At 41.9% G+C, this 24150-nt stretch overlaps 1 protein-coding gene and 1 long non-coding RNA gene across 7 annotated transcripts in view; one reads left to right on the plus strand and one right to left on the minus strand.

Moving 5' to 3' along the window:
* Positions 1–24150, minus strand: part of ablim3 (actin binding LIM protein family, member 3) — a 49834-nt gene that overhangs the window by 13411 nt on the left and 12273 nt on the right. For all 6 annotated transcript variants that reach the window (XM_042418485.1, XM_042418484.1, XM_042418487.1 and 3 more), the window contains exons 3-7: positions 11838–12021; positions 7325–7440; positions 3135–3261; positions 2834–2927; positions 111–198 (exon numbers count right to left, since the gene is read on the minus strand). In XM_042418485.1, the coding sequence (XP_042274419.1) occupies positions 111–198; positions 2834–2927; positions 3135–3261; positions 7325–7440; positions 11838–12021 (609 nt within the window). The remainder of the gene's footprint in view (positions 1–110; positions 199–2833; positions 2928–3134; positions 3262–7324; positions 7441–11837; positions 12022–24150) is intronic.
* On the plus strand, positions 151–1841 carry LOC121901621. The gene is made up of 3 exons (XR_006097337.1): positions 151–656; positions 764–925; positions 1122–1841. It is a non-coding gene; the product is annotated as an uncharacterized LOC121901621 (long non-coding RNA).

The raw sequence follows: 24150 nt of genomic DNA on the forward strand, positions 1-24150 counted from the left end.
TTGGTGCTGGGTGTTCCTATATACCATGCATTCGTCTACATGAGCCAGTGTAAGCTATTTGTGTGTGTGTGCAGGTGTATGTGTGTGTATCCGTTGGCATCAAGTTTCACCTGTCAGGTACATTTCCTCTCCCTCTTTGAACATCAAGTTACAGCGGGCGCAGCGAGCGCAGGTCGGATGGTAGTGTTTCCCTCCCGCCTGAGGAGAGGAGAGGAGAGGAGAGGAGAGGAGAGGTGTGAGGGAACATAAATTACCATCATAAACAGTTTCACAGAGTAGGGGCTAATCTACAATTTGGGGGCCCATCTTGAGCAGGTCATTGTCTCCATATGTTTTCTACCGTATATCACCTGACCCCAAATGGCCTCATAATGTATTGAGACATCATAGCATAGCCTGTAGTTGTTTCATCAGCATGCAGCAGTGACATGATAGCCACCACCCATTCTCCTCCATGCCTTAATTAGAGCAAAAGATCCCTGTAGGTCAGTCACATGAAGAAATGTGTTGGAGTGTGTGTGTGTGTGTGTGTGTGTGTGCTACAGAGAGAAAGAGGGAAGTAGGTGGCTGTGGAAGTGAAGGACACAAGAGTGCGATACATGTCCTTGGACATCCTGAGTACCCCGAGGGAACACATCCGAACTCATGTTGCGCAGGTGAAAATGGACACGTGAAATGATGAAGTATGATGTCATTGTGCCGGGTTCATCTGTTCATCCAGTCCAGTTCACGGTCCTGATGTTTCTCACATGTGTCTCCGCAGGGCTGACAGCTGAGGCGTGGCCCTGTCCCGTCACCTCTGCCTTCCTGACACACCATTAGAGAATTTCTATTTATAGAAGCACTGCTGACATGTGGCGTGTGTCAAGGAGACCTGAACTGTTTCATCTGAACACACCCAGAATGTGTGTTTTGTGTGTGTTAGGTGAGTCATTTAATGCAAACATGTATAAACAAACGGAACAGCAGAGGCTTTTCCGGCTTTTTAATAAACTGATATGTGATCTGCAGGAAATGAATGTACTCTCTCCAAGAACTGCAAATGTATAGTTCTTAATTGTATCTAAGCTGCATTTTAACCAATCCCTGCTCTCACAGTCTGTCTCATGTTTCTTTGAAAGGAAAGCCAGAAGAGGATGCTGCACGCCAGCATTTCCATCTCGTGCTTTCCGAGCAGCAGAGCGTTTACCGTCTGTGGTCATATGGTATCAGTACAGCAACTGCTGTTACTGTTTCTAATGAGGCCCCCATTCTCTTCATGGCATTAATAGGATGCTATATTTATTGGCGAACAGAGATACCGAGGGAGGAAGGGAAAGGAAATAAGTGAAACTAAATAAAGGGAAGTTTTGTGCTCCTATGACTTTCATTTCCTCTCCTTATTTCTCCCTGTCTCCATCTTCTCTAAACTACTCATTACACTAACAATGTTTGTCTCTGGAAAGTCGGACAGAAGAGGAGCTCTGTGCTGCTGTGGAGCACTCGAACAAGCCTAATGATCGACATAGACACAAACAGAGACGGATTACATTTAGATACATTATATTTTCAATGAAAGAAACTTCACCAATTTTAGAATAAAACTATACTTTACTTTAAAACAGATAAATGGAGGACTTATTAGTATCTGTGAAAGGACCCAGATAGAGTTAATATAATATTCTTGTCTTACATTTCTACTGTATTTTTGGCGTGTTAGTGTTCTGGATCAGACTTCTTGTAAATCAGTTGCGCGCTACATCTTAAAGAAGTGAACCATTATGATATCAAAATCTGACAGAAGAGACACACACACACATGTTAAGAGAGCGAGAGAGAGAGACATAGAGAAAAGAGAGAGAGAGAGAGAGAGAGAGAGAGAGAGAGAGGGGGGACTCACAGATAAAGGCTGACATGTCCCCATGTCTATAAATAGCCCAGAGAGACTGACAGTCAGGAACAAAGCACTTTACACCAGCCTTTCTGACAAGCAAATGAGCACAGGGACAACAAGGCCCTGAGTGTGTGTGTGTGTGTGTGTGACAAAATTTTACTACGTCCACTCCCTTTCCTCAGGTCCCAAAAGACAAAAGACGCCCTCCGGAGACTCTTCCAAAACATTTAATTAGCATCTGCACTTTATCACTTCCATTATTTTCAACCCTATACTCCCCTCATTATTTTCCCTTCACTTCTACTTAAATCCATCTTCCTCCGTTCGCCTCAGCTCCTTCCCTCTCTACTCCTCTCTCCAACGCTGACTCCTTCATCCATCTCTTTTTAAAATTGCCTCGGCTTTCTGCGTCGTTCCTCCCTCCATTTCTCCCCTTCACTCCTCACACTGATCTTTTTATAACTCCCTTTTCCTCTTGACTGCTTACAGGTTGTTATAATTCAATCTTGCTTTTTGTTCAGGTGGGCTTATGTTCTGCTAAACTGTGCTTCTAGAGGAAAACAGCGGAAAAAGTGGATATGCACCAATGTTCGACCGGGCGGCTGACACACGGCAGCTGAATTTGTTTTGGTTTTGTTTTTTATCACCCTCCAATCTTAAGTCGCTCACTCCCTTAGCACAGTGGAGCTTAAACAGAGACGAGGATAAAATGCAACTGCTCAATTCTGATAACGCTGATTACACTCAGTTACCACAGTCAACTCCCATTTGAGAAGGTCTGTATTGCTGTAAAATTCAGCAGAGTGTAACCTTTGTTAGGATTGTCTCATTGTTACCTTCATATATTTGATACATTTCATTTCGATGTTGCGAGCAAATGCCAAGACACATTCTTTGTATGCTGTATACATGGTTAATAAAATAGATTCTGATTCTGATTCTTTGCAGTCCCATTCTCACCTCCAGAACTCTTCCACTGATGTATCTGCTGCAGGTCTCACATTTCACCCCGTACTGTGCGTGGTAATCTGCCTCACAGTACGGCACTCCATCCCTGCAACATAGAAAATATAAAAGAAGCTACTGTAGTGTATCAAATGCACAGTTTAGCCTCTCTAAAGAGAAACTGGATATGGAAAAAGTGTGGTTTGTTTCATCAAAAGCAAACACAGCAGGACATGTTTTCAATTTGTTTGTCTTTTCTGAGTGAGACATGAGAATCAAATGGCTTCATATGTTTTTTTTCTCTTTTCACACTCACTTGCTGATGTACTCTCCGGTGAGGACCATATTGCAGGTCCGACATCTGAAGCAGCTGACGTGCCACTGTTTCTCCAACGCCAGGAGAGACTGACCCTGCTTGATCTCGGCCCGACATCCAGCACAGTCTGGAGAAAAAGAGCGCATCAGACAGAGAAAGAGCAAGATTAAAAAAAAAAAATGGCAAAGGAGAGAGAGAGGTAAGCATGCAGAAAGAAAAAGAGCAATTACAGGAGTAGAGGGAGAGAGCACAAAGTTAGCCAAGGTATAATTGTACATCTTTAAACTGACAGTATTCCGTAGGTCTAAAATTCAGGCCAGCAAAAATGACCCATAGTTACGTTTATGCCATCTAGCTGCCGTAGTAATTATAACCCGGGGAAGCGAGGCAGTTCAGGTGACGTCGATATAAGGTGACTTGATAAGATGATTTTGCCTTATTAGGAGGAGGCGAGTTGAGTGGATGTCAGATGGCAGAAAGTAGACTTTGCTGCAAGAGACCAATGTTCGCCTCCGGCTTCCAACCACAAGTGTCATGTTTTTTTTTGCAAGTCAGGACCAAGCTGCTAGCTCCAGGTCTGAAAATGCAGACCAATGCAGAAGTGCCTTAAACCTGCTTTCTCTCTAATGGCAAGCGGGGGGGGGGGGACTCCACTGGCTCCAAAAATAAGTCAGATTGTATAGAAATCTATGAAAAAAATCTTCTCACTACTTCTCACTTGATTTATTACCTCAGTAAACACTTTCCTAATGAGTTTATGGTCTCAATCGCTAGTTTCAAGTCTTCTTTAATACAGCATGATGTTCATTTTGTAAATTATGGCCCCATTTAGAGTAAAATTTATGATAAAGCAGCGTATGCTTTAGGGCGTGGTTACCTTGTGATTGACAAGTCGCTACCACAGCGACAATGTTGGTCACGTATCATAACCCCAGATTCTATAAGTATAGTAGTAGCCCTTTAAGAGCTGTTGCTATTTCACAGTGTGCTCTCAGTAAATGAAAGCTAATTGTGACATTTTGGTTGCCTAAAAAAGTCATGTTGAATGTCAAATATGGCCCTTCTGGCTCCAAAAATCTAAGATGGTGAAGGCTAAAAACTTGAGGCTTCAAAACAGTAGTCAACATACCAATGGCTGACGATACTGTAGCAACATTCTTTTATACTTCTATGGTCATTCAAGGACATTTTCAAAAAAAAAGGTAATGTTGTGGTGTTTACCGTTGCCATGATGACGAAGGTTGTGTAACTTTAAGAAAGTACTAACCACGTTTCAAGTGATCATTTTAACCCAAACCATGATCATTCTTCAACCCTAACCAAGTATTTTTTGTGCCTAAACCTAACCGGACATTAACCACAGCATTGTCACACCATAAAATACCACCGCAAAATTAACTTTTTTGTCCATGGTTAGAGAATGTCCAAATTTTACCAGCCACTCAATAGATAACCATTGCAGCATTTGGCTGGTGCTAATTTTGTTGCCTCCATAAAACAATTATTTTTTAACAGTCATTTGTAACAGTTTTGGAAAGCGGCGTATTACGGTCCTATAGGTTGTCCTGGAGTGCATTATTATGGCCACTAGATGGCATAAACGTAACCATAGGTTGTTTTTTGCCTGCTGAATTTTAGACCTATAGTGTTGTTTAATTATGAGGATGTGTTGTTATAAACACCTACTGTGCTTTTACTGCTATTTTGCAGCCACCTCCTTAATCAATAGCTGTGCTAATGTGGGATATTGCTGTGTTGTGAGCCTTGTTCTCTCAACAGTAAGCACTGTTACAACATGATTGAAAACAGGCAGGAAGCAAATATCACTGAAATAGCCCCAGGGCTAAAACAGTTGGATAAAATCCCCCTCACATGAGACATGTATGAATCTCTCTCTGTTTTTCTCTCAGTTACACACACAAGCAAACACAGTACACAAGTAACTGTATGTTCCATATCCCTCAGTAAGACACCCAGCAGGCGTTATTGACCACCGCTAACAGGGCCAGAAAGGAGCGGGACAGTGCAGAGGCTGCAAATGATGCATGGCTGCAGAGCGTCAAAATGCTGAAAAAAGGTCAGCGCTCCATTTGTTTCCATTTGGAAGACATTTGGCTTAGCTTAACCTTTTCTAACCCAGTCTACTGGCCCTGAGAGAAGCACGCACAGTCACAAGGGACCACTCCACTCTGCCCTGTCAGCCAAGATAAACTGTAAAAAAGCTGCAGTGTATTGAGTCTGTTTTCTGCAGTCCAAATACATCTTAGCTGTCATTTGGTGGTGATAGTGCTGAGTCTATAGGGCCAGGATCTCACTGTTACTGTGCACACTTGATTTTCTACTGAGTCATGATACACTTCCCATTTTAGCCATTGGATGAAATTGCAGTTAGATCATCTGAAAAATCATGCAACAGAGCTTGTGACATGAGAATGTTAGGTAAGGGTTACATGGTAATTTACAATACATGAGATGGGGTGGAAAAACAGCTGCTGCACTTTTTGAAAGTGCAGCAGCTGTTTAAAAGGGTGCACACCACCATTCATTTTGCACTTTCATAAAGTTAGGGGGCTTGTAAGGAGAAGGATTAAAAATTGATGGTCGCAACTGAAGCATGAGAGGCTGAGATATCGTGACTTTTATCCCCTACTATGAGTGACATCCCAAAAAACCCTGGATCCTACATTTCGTATAATGCAATTTTGTAATGTCATTCATTAAAGCCTCCCTGTCCACATCCTTCAAACTCCACACCCTCAGCCCATAACGCAGGCTTTCTGTGATATATTTTTAGTCTCTAAGTTGAAATTGGAAAAGAGATCTTCAGGGTTTTTTTCTCTCAAACTTTAGAAAGCTCCTCCAAAGTGACTGAAGACATCATATAACTGTTTTTACTTCCTGTGTAGTTCTCATGATGAGTAAACTGAACTTCATGTGTAAGTGACCCTTTAAACCCTACAAAATGATGGATTTGATTGGGTTGCAGAGAGGGATGGGGTACAACAAGGGTCCCCAACCAGACTCTAACTGAGGACAGTGTGTTTTACATGATACATGTCCAAAATATAAAGTTCATGAGGATATATATAAGCCTATATTGTCATACAGTTGTCTAGTTGTCATACAGTACAGATTTATACATTCAGCAAATCATTACAATATATCATGTTCAAGTCTGATACAAGTTTGCAAGATTGTTATTTAGACATTAATCTGCAGATATATTAATTTCAGATGAGATAAGAGTCATCTTTAATGAGACCCAAACAAGGATTAGGACTGGCAACTACAACTTTTTTTAAGTTAGAAATGTTGTCAGGAGATTTGGCCATTGAAACATAAATAAGCAAACTTTCCACAGACAATACTTTCCATTCTCCTTAAATAATCCTTTTGTACTTGACAACTTGTGCACACACAGCATACATTAGCATTCTTAAACATCATGCTCGTTTCAAAAAATTACAGAAGAACAGGCTGTAAAAGACAGCGGATTACATTTTGTGTCTGCACTCTGAGTCCCGTCTTACAGACTGCCTCCTCATAAGACAGAGTGATGAACATGCACCTTGGGAGTCGTTTGGTTTTTATTCTCCTGAATGAAGCAATCTGGGGAGGACAGTTATTCACTGCCTCTCCACCATCTGCTATTACTGCACAGCCAGTGAGCAGCAGCCTGTTGTCTGCGTGCCACACTTAACAAATGATTCACTATCAATCACTATTGCTTTGTTGTGTGATCATAATTTGTCATTTTCTTGCCTTTTACCGTAGAGGGAGAGGGCTGTGCAATCTTCCCACACATAACTGTCTAATAACACACAAGATATATAGCTCATTATTTACTTATACGAAGTACAGTGTATGCGTGAAAGGTGTATTTGCTAAAGTAGGAATACTCTAGATATATAAGAAGAGGTCTAGATGATTGAACAGATGTGCAGTGAATACATAACATCCTCTATTCTCTGCATGTTTAGTGACGGTAATGACTGAATGATGTGTCTGTTTGCGTTGCATAATTCTCAGCTGGCGGATCAGCACGACAGGTCAGACCACTGATTTGACAGATACTAGATTAGCTAAATGAGCTAAATAGGCCTCATGGACACATCACATTAGACTCAGCGCGCTGTTGCGCCTGGTGGCCCTAAACAGAACGGACAAAGCGAGGCGGATGCTGGACTTACGGCTGGGCCCATGGATCTTGATCGGTTCATTTGACTTGACGAGTGTGTGAGAGCACTGCTGGCACACGCAGTCCTTTCCACTGAACGTCACTCTGTCTCCAATGGGGAAGGGTTTACTGAGGAGGGGAAAAAAAAAGAATCGAGAGGGAATTAGAAAAGCAGCACACAATAGAAGATAAAATGCCTGCAGTGATTCTGTGTGTTTACATTACATCCAAGTGCGCACACAGAAATAACAAATGGGTGCTGGCAGAAACATGATTGGGTGACAGACAGGCCATAATCCTGCTGACACACGCTAAATACAGTCTGACATCCACTATGAACCTGAAAATACATTCACAAACAGTTGGGATGACGGGTTAATAGGACGCTGACTGTTGCAGGAGCACCTGGCTGCTCTGTGATTAAAGAGCTGATAATGCGATGCTGCCACAGGCTTCTAAAAAGGAAAAACCAGCTCTCTCAGTGAGAATGAAAACTTATTAGGGAGACTGTGCGGAGTGCATACTGATCCTAACTGCCTCTTTCTCTCTGTGTCTGTCCGCCCAGTTTGCTCTGCCTAGCTCCCTCCCTACACAGCTGGTGCCACTATTTAAGATTAAGAAAAGTAAACACACACACATAGACAGGCAGAGTACGTGACAGCAAATCAGCTCCTACTGTATGAAATCAAATCGACCATATCATGATTCACTGTTTTGTCTCTCCTTCCTCTCCTTTTCGAAGCGACGGATTGATTTCTTTATGACTGGGGAGGATGCAAGAATGAATGGGGAGCTAAAAGGCTTAGGGAAGGCTGTTTAAAAGACATAGACGGCAATAATCCTTTTACTCCCCCGCCGAGGCCTGGAGCCGCAGCCAAGACCCAGAGGGAGGCTAGAGTCTCCAGCAGAGCTCGCAGTCAGCACACAAGAGTACACTACATCCATGTACGCACTTAGAGATACACAGACGCACGCATGTGTGAAGGCAGCTTTAGAGGTTGTGAGCTTCAGAGAGGGTGTATTCTATCAGTGTTTCTGTCTGAATATGTGTTTAGAGGGAACTGGCACATGCAGTGTTCTCTTTGATATTATTCAAAGAAGGACATACATAAAATAGAGACGATGGTCGAGACATTTCACACAAATTATTCAACAAAGGCTCTAGTAAACACTGAAAGGGACGCAAGTTAATGGAAACTGATAAAGCGCATTATTCGTTTAGGCTTAATTTTAATTTCAGCCTTCAGTTGGTCCCAAGGTTAACCATCTGTTTCTGAACTTTTCCATTTTAATTCAGCCATACTGAGCAAAAAGCTAAACACAGAAACCTAGAGACACATGAAGCCTGTTTTCGAGGTTTGTATCTACTTCCAAGCATGACAGGCTTACATGGAGTAAGTGTCTGACCATAGCTTTCACAGCCTATAGTCCAACATAAGCTCAGAAAATGCGGTGATGGTGCAGAGGAGTGCGTTAGTCTGCGTGAGTTTGACCTTGTCTTTACCTGTGTGTTGCTCTCAAGACACTCTGCCTTGTCAGCCTTTCTCAGCGCTTTAAAAATTTACTCTGTTTACATATTTAATGCAGGTTTTTTCTTTTTTTTTTTAAGAAAAAAAAAAAAAACTGGCCACAGAAGTACAGCTATTTCTGGCTTTAGAGATATACGCCCTCTGGCTTTGATCACCACTGTCTTTTTTTTTTTTTTTTGAAAGCATCAGCATGGAAAAGTGAAACTCGCTATCTGCCTTCATTAGAGCTGAGGCGATGATGACACAGAGGAAGAGAGACGATGATGGAGACATAGAGGAGACGATGTGATGTGGATGATGATTAAGAGCAGGAAGATGATGACGGTAATAATGAGGAGGAAGGGGAGGTGGGAGGGTGGTGTGGAGAAGAGAGACAGGAGGGAGAGAAGATGACAAAAAAAGAAGAGGTACAAGAAAAGACTGTGAGCAATGTGACAGAGGGCAGATGGAGCAGGAAAGAAAAGATTCACCCTTCGGCTTCTCGCTGTCTCTTCCAGTTGACTCCACGTACACTGAACACACACATACACACACACACACACACACACACACATACACACACACATACACACACACACACAGACAAGACTGCTCCACTAACTGTCTCTGTCCGGTTGGTGTCAGTTCAGTTTTTTTTGCCCTCGGCGGCTGGGTATGACCGCATGTTTATCAGCCAAAGTCAAGCAGATACACAACAACAGACGAACTCAACAGTACCCTCCTGAAGGGAGGTAAATATAGATCGTTCTTATGTAAACCTATAACACTTCAGAACAGAGAGGGAAGGAGGGAAAGAGCAACAGAGAGATGGGTGTTTCCACATACCATGCATATATATGCAAAACATGCACAGAAGAAGGACTTTTTAAGAGTGGAACATGAAAGAGAAGGAGAAGAAAGAGCAACGAGGAGAGTGAAAATGGTGAAACAGAAAGAGGAGCCAACAGGGATGCTGACTCTTAGTTCACTCAGGAGGAGCTTAACATGAGCACTGATGGAGGTCAGAGGAGAGATGGCCTACTTTCACTAAATCTAACAGCGTGAAACACCAGGTCAGCTCTCTTTTGGAGACGTGTCTCGACTAAGCAAAACGACAGACTGCTTGAGCTTTTCCAATTATGGTGACATTCAGCAGCTGAGGTAATACTGAATCATGAGCTTTTAAACGGACCATAAAGAACTTCACCTTTGGTTTTTTTAGTCCAAAAGATGCAACAAGGTGTTTTAATTTATATATTTGAATTAAACACAGTATTTGGTGAGCAGCATCATTTGAGGCAGGACTGCCCAGTCATGGCAGAAAACAGTGACTCACTGCAGAGAAAGAGAGAGAAAGAGAGCAGTCATGCATTTCTTATTCTCTAGCTCCACAATTAATGTCCTGTTCTCTGCCCTCTCTGTTATTCTCAAACAGGCTACTTCCACTAATGAATCATCACTTCTGTGCTTCATTACAGTACAGAACAGATACAGATAAAGAAGTGATGAATATGTACAGTGTGCACACAGTTATAATACAGGGACTGTTAAGCTTGAGTAGCAGGGTAAATGTCTACTACTTGGAGTGGGAAATTTGAGTAAAACCCTCAATCATATATGATTTTATATTGCAATATCAATATGGATCTCTGGAAAATCTAATGAGAAACTGTTTATGGATAAAATAACCAGACTGGCTAATCGAGCATATTAAAGCTGCACTAATCAATATATTTATATTAAAACTGGACTAAATGACTATGTGTAATGTGAAATGTAGTTACAAATATACAGAGAATTTGCATCCAGCTGGAGTCCCCCTCAACTCTTTGATGCACTTAGTGTCTTTCAGCTAATTGTTTTGCTTTTGCGGCCCAAACTACCGTTTTGGTTGACTCCCACCGCTCTTAGTAGCAGAATTTGAAGTCTTGAGAAATTCAATGCACACTATGTGCCCAGCACCAAATGGCAGACAGAAAAAGTTAGAGACTAGCTGGTGAATACAGTGGAGCGTTGAGCAGCTAAAGAACAAGATACTTCTTGTACGAGTTGGTGGAGATCAAAACATAGCTTAAAGAAAAGTGAATATTGGACTTGAGTAACAGACTAAATATGTAAATAGGCAAATGTTTTGCTAACAAGTTCAGCTTTAGCACCTTTATAGGGTGATAATATGTCAGTGTTGTGTTTACAGCATGTTGTCTTCATGAATTTAAAAATGACATATACTGATAGTGCAACAAAATGAATCTTAATGGATTTGGACATTCCTATTATTATTTTTGTCTTACTTTATACTTTTGGATCTACAGCTCCCATAAGCCAGAGGTTAACAGGAAGTACAATGCCTCCATGGATTTAGTGAGTGGGCTACAAGTTGAGCCCCATATTTTTAGCCTCTATTTTTTTTTTAACATTTTGGCAAATTAACACCATCAAAAGTATGCTGAATTAGCTTTTAGCAGTTCTTATTTGCAATACATCCAGGGATGTACAGACTACAATCACTGGATTACTTTGATACTGAAGAGAACTTAAAAACATGATGAATCTCAGACAATTTCTGGAATTATAAGGAACATTTTTTCTATGATTTGTGGACATTTATTCCAGATGGACATCAGAGATAATTATGTCCTCAGAAAGTGTGACTCACACTGAATCTAAAAATATGTGTATCATATCTGTGTGTTCAGATTTGACAGATTTTGATGCTAACTGTGCCATTCAGTGGCAAGCAGTATACCTAACAAATCAAGATACTTTATTACATTAAAGAAATCACATAAAAGTCCAACATTACCAAGAAAATAAGCTCTGCACATTGATTTGTGTCAACACATCTGTATTTGCCAAAGATATAGAAGGGTAACTACCACAGAATAAACGGTATAGTGAAATCACATGATGGTTGCCTCATGGAATATATAGTCATGTAGCCCAGTAATATGTACTACTGTAACCTTGTGTATGGGAGACTGGGAGTCTGTTTGTGTTTGTGAGCGTGTGCATGTGTACCTGCAGACACTGCAGACAAAGCACTTTGGGTGGTAAGTGCGTCCCAGAGCGGAGACCACCTCTCCTGTGATGAAGCTGTCGCAGCGGTCGCAGCGTGTACCATATAGACGCTGATAGTCTGCTGTACAGATGTACTCGCCCTTCTTCTGGAAGAAGCCCGATCGTGCCAGATCACAGTTACACACTATGGAGAGAATGGGTGAGAGAGAGTGAGTCACTCAAAACAATAAAACATATGGAAATAACTGTGGATAAGGACATGCACAGATGTTAATAATATAATACTGTAAATGCTATTTTTGTCTTTCCACTTCCAAAAAAACACATTGAGGTTTCCCTTTTGTGTCATGTGCTCTTAAAATCAAATTATATAACATAACACTCAGCAGTATTCAGAGTTTAACAAGTCCTATTTTTCTATTTTTTCTAAGTTTTGTTCCATTACACTTGTGAGTTGTCCTTTTTTCAGTCTGAACACCCTTCTTTTTTAGTTTGTGTGTGCATGTGTACTTGTTTGTGCTGTGTGTATGTTTGTCTTCACGCTTGGCTGCTAGGGAAGTTATTCAGCTCCAGACAGTGGTGAGCCAATTTGCTCTGATGGGAATATAATGATATAATCAGTGGAAAAGTCATTTTGTGCTAAACAACGTGAAGAAGTAGACAAAACAACAGCCCATAAGTTTCCAGCGTCATCAGAACATCGACTACAGACTCATTAAATACCAATGGGGAAGATACAGAAATCGTTTGCTGTGTGTGTGCAAGGTGAGTGCTCAGTTTGTGTATGTGTGTGTCTCTGTATTGTGTAACCTAAGCAGACAAGCCCTTTGCCATCTAACTGAGAGTAAATTCCAGCGAGTGTAACAGTATAGCTAAGAGGCATTTTCACAGATCAGTGGACGGTGTGGTTGCTGGTCTCTGGTTTCTCCCAGTCTATGTGGTTAACCAACAGGAAGAGTTGACAGTTATTGTAACCTTTGACTGGAAACAAGACTAGGACAAACCTAGTATATGGCTGGACTGTGTATGAAATGCTAGAGGGCTTTTAATTTGAAATGATGGATACAAGAAGTGGCAACATGTGGCAACCAAGCCCCCAGGAAGTGCACTAGGCTGTGACTGAAGCCAATTTGACATAGGGCCTTTCTCAATACCAAGTACGTACATACATGCTAGCTCAGACTTGGCAAGTTCGACTCGGGAGTAGAAACTTCTGAGGACCGGAGGATGCACTGCAGTCAGTCTGCTGACAGCAGCAGCTCAGCTTCAACACAACTACCTGACTGTACTGTCACAAAATAATCTCAACTCAAAGCTCGACTAACTCTTTTTTTCTCACAAAACATACAATATCAGGAAAACCTTGGTTGAGTCCATAACCCACTGAGAATGAACCTGACTTACTGACGAGAATGCGGACACAGCTCTCACTGCAGTTATATAAGGACTAAATGGCTTGCAGCAACGGCCCTAGTACCCTATAATCCCACAGCACCACCCACAAGGTGCCCCAAGGGACACAGTCTTAAGCTTTCTCCAAGTCCACAAAACACATGTAGACTGGATGTGCAAACTCCCATGACCCCTCAAGTATTTTTGCAAGGGTGAAGAGCTTGTCCACAGTTCCACTGCCAGGAAACAATCGGCCGGAGCCTCCTCTCCAGCACCCTGACATAAGCTTTTCCCGGGAGGCTGAGTAGTGTGATCCCCTGATAGCTGAAGCACACCCTGCGGTCCCCTTTTTGAAAACGGAACCATCAATGTGATCTGCAAGTCCACAGGCACTGTCCCTGATCTCAATGTGACACTGAAGAGGTGTGCCAGCCATGACAGGCCAATAAAGTCCAGATTCAGCTCATCCACACCCAGTGTCTTGCCACTGAGGAGCTTCTTGACTACCTCCGAGACCTCTGCCAGGGAGGGTCCAGACCAAGAACAATTCATAGACCTCAATGAAGCGGCATTTCAGGCGTGTGGGATCCTTGCCTGGAAGGGGGACATTGGGGCACCCTCTTGGAACCAGGCCTTGGAGGGGAGCTCACCAGCGAGCATCTGGTGGCCACACTGTGACCCGACAAACATGGCACTGATGAGGGTCACATGCTAGGTAAAACAAATCCAGACAATCCCACATGTCACCTTTTTTCAAAAACATTCTTGCAACCAAAAACTACAACTACATTTATCATGTAACGCAACAACTATAACGTAACACCTCAGCTGGTAATGATAAGTGCATCAGCCACAAGTTTGGTCCAATAACATACAGGTACTTATTTACTTGAGCCAGCAGCTAGTTTGCTTAACTTACTATGAAGACTGGCAACAGTGGGAAACAGCTAGACTAGTTGCTATGGGTTTACAGAAGGTTATGTGCTGGACTTTTTGGCAACAATTTATTTTTACAGGTTCTTTACTTTTGTAAACTAAGTTGCATGTATAGCAATTAATTTTTAGAACATTTTACAGAAAGGGCGGTGCAATTTGGTACAAATTATTAGAAAAATATTTAAATATTTTTTTTAAAAAGTTATAAAGCGTTAAGTTGGTTTAGTTTTTTGGTTTTTTTTAACAACCTAGTATGCTAATATGTTGTATAACACAAAACTCGTGTAAATATTCTCATTTAACTCTCAGCCAGAAGGAAAACAGGCATTTTTCCCGAAATGTCAAACAATTCCTTTTATACCACTTTCTGTGTCAATATTTAATTCTACTACAGGTCAGCAACAAGTGGCAACAACCACGGCTTGAAATTGAAGTCTAAATGCTAGATGCTCCATAAAATCCCTGGCTCCAATAGACTCTCATTCAAAAAGCATCAACTTCTCTTATGAAATACGAAGTCAATAAATTCTTTCAATGAGTCATTATGGTCTCAATCTCTAAATTGAGGCCCTCTAATAAGTGTGCTGGTGGCCAGTTTGGAAATCATTACTCTGTTAATAAGATATAAAGATGAATACTAGCTTTGATGTCAACCGTGTGGGCATTGATTGACAGCTGTGTTTGACAGTTTGCTCCCTGGCTCCAGGACTCGCACTGAGCCGGACTATTGTCACAATATTTTGGTAAGTTTAATATTTCTAGATGATGATACCTGCTGTCTTAGTTAGCTAATGTTAGCACAAGTCTGCATCACTCAGTGTTCCCAGTAAGTAAGCCTTAAGCCTTAGCTTAGGTCTGATGTAGCAGGGCGTGTTTCCAGAGCATGAAAGGCAACACCCCGCACTCCTTATTTGGAAGGTCCTGGCTCCAACCGGAAAGGACGGCGGCGACCATAAGCAGCAACTCTGGGCTTCAAACTGGCTCCAATGCAAACCAGCGGGGGGTTTTCACGCCTTGCTACATCCATATTTTTACAGTTTATGGTCATCAAGCGAGATCATCAAAGAAAGAAAGATATGCCCAACCTCCCTTCCTGCCCTCCAGAAGGTGGTCCAACACAATGTATTGAACACAGACTCTCACCTAAATGACTCTTAAAGGAAGAATGAACTTGAGGGTTTCTTAGGCATGAAGAGTTGATTCTGACTCTAGGAGCACTCAGATCCTGCTGATAAGCCTGTAGTTCAGGTGGTGGAGTAGAGCAGATGGACTGGAAACAAGAGCAGAGGCTTTAAACACCTGCTACTGGTAGACAGAGCAGACTCCCAAGACATTAGTACCATACAGCAGAGAGACGAACAACCTGAGTACAGTTTGGACTAATAGGAAAGCGTACAACTCAATATCACACACATCCTCATACCTGGGGACAGAGAATAATACATTTACTGGAACAGGGAAATTGCGACCAGAAGAGGTATTTTTATGCCTTTTAATTTTCCTCAACTGCTTTAATCAAATTCTATCCTGAAGTTGGTAATTGATCTGACTGTAGTGGACTTCACACAATCACATACAGCAACAATTTCCCCTGAAAACATGTACTGTTTCTACACTGGAGACAAACCACTGACTATTCACAGCATGAAAGAATGGAAATAGAATCTACATTTGAGAACCGCTGATTGTGAGGTTAACAACTGATGATGCACAGCAATCTGCTGAAAAATACTTGTAGTACACTGCCAGTAATGAAGGTGGATTATGACATTGTAAATGATGCAGTATGCATTTTAAAGTTAGTAGGGAATCATACTGTTGTAGTGGAACGAAGCACCTTGAATATCAACAATTTACTGTTAATAAATAGCTTCAGACTGGCCATGCTGTAAAGGCTGGAGCTGCAGCTACAGGCTAAATTTGGCTCCCTATAGCCACCAGTTTTCAGTGTACGCTGGCAGGCACTGAGTTCACAGACACACAGACACAGACAGACAGACAGACTCACATACACACACACACACACGCACATAAACCCTTCAAAGGGGCTCATTTAATCTCAAGCTGTTTATGAGTGGAGCATATTGACTTAATGGTGTAATAAAAGATCAATGGGCCCTCACTTAAAAACAAAACAATCTCAGCTCCCACAGGAGGATGGAAACACATAAATCCATCCCTGATGGGGTAGCAACGTGCATATGCAGAGATAGGATGATGAAATGTGACAGTGTGTGTGTGAGATATGATGATGGATCTTTATCATCATGACAGGTCATTGGCATCGAGGCAAGGTGGGCTGCAAAAGTGCAGAAGGAGGGAGGAGTGGGTAGAATAGGGAAATGCATGAGTGAGTCCAGCACTCTGAGATTTAAGATAGTCTGGTTATAAAAATGTGTGTGCGCATGTGCCAACCACATTTCCAGAACCACTGAACAATGGCACTAAGCTTCAAAAAGTGTCCCTGCTGCATTTTCGACCAGACTAACTAAAGCTCTTACCAGAAACCCAAATCACATGCTATCTGATGCCTTTATGGAAAAAAGGGAACGGGAGAGCAAATATTTCCACATCTATTAAGCTCTTCACCATGGAAAAAAATAATTGTGTCTTGAAATGGTCAATAGCATTCGCATGATGAAAACAATGTTTTTAATCTGCTGAAACTAAATTGCAGTAAAATTCGCCACCATCGTGTTTTCTGGTTCTGTTTTTCATTCTCTCCCTTCTACTCTCATTCTCCCTCTCTCCTGTGCCTCTCTCACTCTCCCTCAAAATGACTTGCTTTTCAATCTGCGCCCAGATTGATTTTCAAATGACTGGAATCTGCTCAATTAGCCTAATGCACTTTATTAGCATACGGACGCCTGACCAAATCACAGCTGGGCGACTGGATGTGCTCAGACTGGATTGGATGGGCTGGCTGGACAGTTCACCTGTTCTGGCTAATCACATTGTTTTCTTCTGACTGGACGATTGGCTGGATGCATTGCAAAGGACGTCCCCCTTCCTCAGTTGCCATAGGAGACGTAAACCTTCCACAGTTGCCCTAGAGACAGCTAGGTCCCAGCCTGAATGATGTGGTGTTTGTGGTACTGGTGGCACATTTGGGGGTGTTGTGGTTGAACTGGTGGATGTAAATATCGAATGTTATCTGTTTGAAATCTACTCTGATGGCAAAAACATTGAACTGAAACATTGAATCAAGTGAAATCTTTACTTAAATGTGACATAAACTAAATGCTGAGTCATATACAATTTAACTTCTCACTTTAACAGCAATAATCTCAGTAAGTCTGTGGCCCAAAATGTAAGCAAAAAGTAAAAGATTGTAGCTTTAACTAAAAATATATATTACAACTGTCTTCACTTAAACAAACCACCTTGAAGTTCACCAAGTGAATGCACCATATACATCAGAAAACGGGATCAATCAGATTAAATCATCACAAACTTGATATTAATACTCAAATAAAATGATTTGTGTCTTATATATATAAAAATATATACATTTAACAGAAATGCCTGAACTAAAGAATTTACATATTCATTAGTTAGAGGGAACTTTGAGGAACCCAAAGGTTCAGACTACTTTAAAAGTTTTGAAAAAGGACTATTCCTTTATAAAACAGCCATCACTTTTTCACAGCCTACTTTCAGGCTCACCCTATATGTTTCAAGTTCTCTCATTTCAGCTTCAACCATAAAGCAGAAGTTTTAAACGTATCCATCCACATGTTGCAGTTGCCAGCACAGTGGGTGGAGTTGGGTCAGAGCTTGGTGTCTCTGCGTCTGCAGAGATGTGGCTTAGCTTGGCTCAGAGAAGAAAGGCTTTAGTTACAGCCATACAACTAGCACCACATGGTGCGGACATCCACCCATAAAAACAACAGCCGAATACAACCGATGTAGAACTCGTCTGGTCTGTTTCACTGTCCTGTGAATGGCCTTTGGGCATTGCAATTATCAGTTTATTCTGTAGCTACTCGTGGGAAAGTTGCAGTTGGAAACAACAGTAACGCAAAATTTGGAATTTAATAAAAAGTTGATTTCATAGAAGAAATATGTATCATCTTATAAAGACATATTCAGATTTATTATCAATAGCTTCCTAAAACAAATCTAATCAGCTTTGCAAGGCTAAACTATATCAAAGACTTTCATCTATTTGCTCATTTTATGATCTTTCCCTGAATGGCACTCTAATGAGGGAAAGTGAGAGATGCAGCTTTCTTTCCCTCATATTGCTCCTTTTTGGCAACGCAAGAAGTTAACATCTAGAGATCAGAAGTCTGGTGATTAGAGATTAGCATGTAGGCTGGTGTCTGCAGCTGTGGTCATTAGAACCACACTGATTAGGCACCCACAGGGGGTCTGGATGATTGGGTATTTATCTCCAGCCAACAGACGCAATTAAAATTCCCTTCTCAAAGTCGGCCTAGGCCGGAACCCCAAAAAAGTCTTGACACCCCCGCCCCCTCCTTCCTTTCTCCTTTTTCTCTGTTTTTCCGTTTCAGGACTGTTTCCAAATCTTTGTAGCTCTGAGCACAAGGTCTCCACTTTATTTCAATTTACACCCTCTTTTTCCTCTACTACACATTATATCGCAGTGTCTCCTATCTTTCCCCAATCCCCCACCCGTCTCTCTCATCGTGTATCTTCCCTCAGCTCATTATGCTGCTGTTAAGTCTTCATAATGTGCTATTAGGTAAATGGTCATGCTTTGTATAGTGCATCAAAGTAGCCATGCTGCATTATTCTAATTGTTTTAGTGCTGCTGTCAACATTATGCAAATTTCCAAGGCTTTTTCAAGATAATAGGGGAAGCCACAGACAGTTTAGTGGAGGGGCATGTTTGTAGCAAGGCAGTGACAAGTTTCAGCAGGGGAGGTACTCACCTATTAACCTCCACATCTGTGCCACCAACATGCAGCCCGGGCTCCTCTGCCCTCCCCCTGTCCCCCAGATCTAAGCCCCACTGACAGGGGGGAAACACTTCAAGAGTAAAAAGTGTTTTCTCAAGTTGTGCCAAATCACAGGGTGGGAGAAAAAGCGGTCAGACAGACAGGAAGAGGAGTGAAACTAGAGTCTGCAGCCATGCTAGCAGTTCTGTGAGGCTGTACGTCAAGCCCCCAAGAACAGTGCCAGGCTTTGAAGCCAATTTGACAAAGTGGCCAAACTGTGGAATTACAACTTCCGGGTTCGACAGGGGCCCAAAAAGCATTTTTCCCATACACAATCATGGGAAAAGCGATGTATAAAAACGGTGGATACATTTTTTTGAGTGTCACAACCCCCGTGAAGTGACTCGTTTCACTATCAGAATTTGATCAATTCAGTTTGATCACATTTTGAAAGTCTATAAGAGCCGTACGATTGAATTGTTTTATCCCCATTCAAGTCAGCCAAAGGGCTGAACCAGAAGTTAGCTGTCTCAGCTGGTGGAATTAAGTCTCTAGAGAGAATGTTTTTATCTGGGTAATTTCTTTACAGCAAGAAGTGGCTTTTTTGGCTTCATGCGCTACTGAGCAACTTTTCATAGGATGATGGAATGGGGCCCTGCCTCCTATGCTGTATCCTGTTCTCTTTATACATCCATGCTGTACGTAGGTCCAATGCTTTGAGCTAAACGCTTACGTAATTATGCTAACATGCTTACAATGAGGATGCTAAAATGTGTAGCATGTATAATGGTAATCATGCATACTATTTTAGTTGAGTGCGTTAGCATGCTGACATTTGATGATTAGGACAAACATAACAGCTGAGGCGGATGGCATGCCATTTTTTAATTTAAAAAAAAAGAAAAAAAAGAGGGAGATGTGATCGTAGAAAATGGCAAGAGAGAAGTGAGGCAGGCAGCTAGCTAAAACAGAGAGGAATCGTGCATGAATGACAGGGTTCCCCCAGCATTTGGCCGCGGTAGTTGATGGAGACAGATGGTTGCCCAGTAGAGTCCCTTCATACCAGCAGACCAGCCCCGCTGTTGAGGCCTTCAGCTTTTAACCCTCTGAGGGCCGATAAGAGATTCAGCCGAGGGGAAAACAAGCGCAAATGAGATCACAGACACACAGAGATACCCAAACTGCTAGAGACTGGGCCTCCTACTATCTAGATGATGTACTGTTGTAGTGTGTGTATATGTGTTTGTCCAACACAGCGGGGTTTGTTGCTTAATGACGCTTTTTATCATTCAGAAATCAGAAGGAGAGCCAGACACTTAACACTGACACAGTTTTACACACACATACACACTTAAAGACAATAGGCAGGGCGTCAGTGTGTGAGAATCCCTCAGGACGGTGACGCTTGAGAGAGACAAGCAGAAGAATAATCCCTGTCATCTATCCCGGATCCCGCAGAGTCGTCGGGGAGAAGCGCCGTTGCCTGCCACGCTCCCTTCTCTCTCTGCCGGAATCTCTCCCTAGCAACCAGGCATTGGCGTGGTGATTGGACCAGCGTACCAGTGGTTGCTATAGCTACAGGAAGCTCCCCTTCCCTTTAACCCCCCGCTTTTTTTCTGTGCTGTGTGTGTCTCTCTCTTTCTCTTGTCTTTCTTTTCCTCTTTACTCTTCTCCCTTTCTCCCACTATCTTTCTCTCTGTCTGCTTCGTTCCCTCGCTGTCAGAGAGCAGAACGGCAGTACAGTAGGTTGATGTTATTAACACGAAGGTTGAGTGATGGGGGTTAATGGTATCCAAATGGAGGCTGGACTGACTGAAACAGGTCTACAGAGACAGAGACAAAGATGCTGCAATTTACAAGAGCCCTGGTGAGAACACAGGCTAGAAATGGAACATTAGCAGAGCAGTCAAGTATTTATCTGGCCTGTCTGTGTAAATCTGCTTTTCCCTTTAGCACCATTTTATGAGAAAAAATCTGTTTTGTCTCCAAAAATAAATAACTACTTGGAGCAGCCCGGCAGTTTGGAATAGGTTCATGTGCGAGTCTGTCTGTGTTTGCTTGTGTCTCTTCTTGTATACTTTTTTGTGTGTGTCTGTGTTTATTGTTTGTTGGCATGTGAGTTGGCTGCACAGGAAACGCAAGCCCATTTTACCTTTGCGGGTGATTTATGTTTGTGTTAGTGTGCGAGTGTTTGCGCTCGTGCCACTGACAGGCCCCGCTGTCTCTGTTGGAATCTAAGAGTACCAATTATGCTTCAGAGGCGGGGTAAATGTGGTCACTATGTCATTAGGCCAGTATGTACGAGTCAGCCCGTCTGCTGGTAATACACCACCACATCATCCATACAGCCAGCTCCACATAATCCACACACACACACATACATACACCCCTGCCGCCTTCTCTGTGTCTTGACTTGATGCATCAATCTGTGAGCTGGCTTCAGTCTTCTGTATTTTCCACAGACTTCTGTCTTGAGCTGATTGCGTGGCTGCTTCTTCATGCTATAATCAGCTGCTGTATAATGGGGTGAAATGAGAGGTTAAATGCACATGATTAGTGCTCTGTTCTTCCTCCGACTAATGCATGAAAGAGGAATTATGATAATGTGCCATCCAGAAGGCAATGTGGCTCGATATAGTGTGGGTAAAAGACAGGGGAGAATAAAATGATGGACGGGATGAATGCATGTATTTGTAAATGCTAAGTGAATATGTGTGCTTGCGTGTGTTCACAAAGTAACTCTGAGTGTGTAGTCTGACTGACAGCGTATGTTCATGATCTATTCAGTGGGGCATAGTCAGCCCTTTTCAGCAAATAGGAAACAGAAATATAGAGAAAGAAAGAGAGGAGAAGGAGGGAAGAACTTGGATTTTATGTCACAGTTTTGCAGTGGGAGTGAAAGGGCTGAGGCACACACAATATCATTGGTCAAGGTCAATAACCTGGGTAAACACACTGATTATCTGAGAAAAAAAAAAAAGCCAAGCAAAGAACAAAATCAAATGTTGAAACACATCCCAATCAGAGTTCATGAACATGTCCAACAGATAAGGCAACTGGCTGCTGACAGAGGATTGTCACTGGTGAAATGGTATAATACAGTTTAGCCATTAGCCTCCAAATCGCGCACCCCGCATGCCAATGTCATCCTGTCCCAAGATGAGAAATTGATTTCATGCTTGAGCGACTGTCATTAGGAAAGAAAGGGAGAAAGCAAAAGAAAGAATGAGAGGGAGAGGAAAACAGAAAGCGTGAGAAAAATCCAAGAGAGAGATGGTCGGAAAAATGTAGAAATTTGATCTTAAATCCTGCTGTTTCATTTGCAGCCATTCAGCCTGAGAAAATAAACAGAAAACTAATGAAAAGCAGACAATACAAGCACAGACAATAGAGAATAGATGGAGTTTCCGAAGTTCAAAAGAACATGCAACATGTTTGTGTGTGAGGGGGGATAGACGCCGGACAATAAAAGCTTTAGAAAACTGCTGGCTGTGCAGAGGCCCATACAGGAGAGCATATTATGAGCAGGGTTGTGGCAGAGGCTGGCTGCACAATAGTACCCCATTGCCTCATGGGATGAGGAGAGCTCTCTGGAACATGAGAGGGGAGGGCTGTCTGATAGGTGCATTTAACATGATGCTCATCGATGACAGTTTTCCATTACTGTACAGCTGCTATGAGTGAAGTGACTGGGAGGGAGAGCAGGAAAGGAAAAGGAGAGGGAGAAATGAGAATCAGATTGGTATTACACCAAAGTGATGATGTAATGTTTAGGCGACACAAACAGCACCCCCATCCCCCCTCTTCTTCTCTTTTCTGCTCGCTTCCTGTATTCACCCCCCCTTTTTCTCTGGGGCACAGAATAGCGCCCACCGATTGGTTAATAGCACCGTAGAGATGCTGAGAATATCCACCAACCAGGGCCCGGGTGCCCCTTCACACCGTTACCACAGCAACCCCTCACAACCACAGTGATCGTGCATGTGTGTGCACAAGTGCACGCACACATGTATGGATGTGCACGCTTGTATACATAAGTGCATGTGTGTGTTTGTGCACTATGAGCATGTGTTTTCATGTGTGTGACAGCTACACATAGCATGGGAGCATGTTACAACAACCCTCCAATGAATAGCCTTCAGTGAGTTTATCTACTGTAGAACAGCTTTGTGCTGTGCAACACTGTAGTGCAGCACAAGTAACAACCACAAGTTTCACAGCTTCTTCTCCTCCAGAGCTGCTGAAAACCTGACTTATATAAAAAACACTTTGAAATATCATTCAGGAAAGTTTGCACTGAAAAATGTCTTTCTCACCAAATCATTTATTATTTAACTTACTATGAAAAACTTTTTCTAAAACAAGCAAAAGGAGAACAGCATGGTGGGCTAATTTTATCTCATTCCTGCATGCATGTAGTATAGGACTGAATGATTTATTAAGATGGGCATTTGAATAAAATATATTATGTCACAGTCTTGTGAAAAATAAATTGTAAGACACTGAAAAGGTGACTGTAACAGCAGCCAGCATGATGTACAACGTAGGGTGGCAACTAATGATTACTAATGACTAATGATTTTATTATCGATTAATCTGTTGATTATTTTCTCAATTAATCGATTAGTCTCGATAGGTCTATAAAATTGTGAAAAAAGTCAATCAGAAAGATATTCAGTTTACTGTAACAGACGACTGAAGAAACCGGAGAATATTCACATTTGAGAGGCTGCAATCAGAGAATTTGGAAATGTAAAAAATGACTCAAAATGATGAATCAATTGTTGTTAATTAATTTAGTAGTTGGCAACTAATCGATTAATCAACTAATTGTTACAGCTCTAGTACAAAGACAATGTTCAAAAAACCCTCTACTGATGTGTAAAATCAAGACAATTAATAGCCAGATTTGTGCGAATATGATATAAGTCAATATTAATGACACATAAGAAATAATGCATATCCAGGGAAATATTCAGCAGGATTTAACTGAAGCTACTTAAATATGTATTAAACTATTATTCTTTTGCATGGGCAGAGATAATCAGATGCAAAATGGAAGATCTAAGCTTTCTGTTACT

This window comes from Thunnus maccoyii, chromosome 8 (genome assembly GCF_910596095.1).
Source record: "Thunnus maccoyii chromosome 8, fThuMac1.1, whole genome shotgun sequence".
Taxonomy (NCBI): Eukaryota; Metazoa; Chordata; class Actinopteri; order Scombriformes; family Scombridae; genus Thunnus; species Thunnus maccoyii.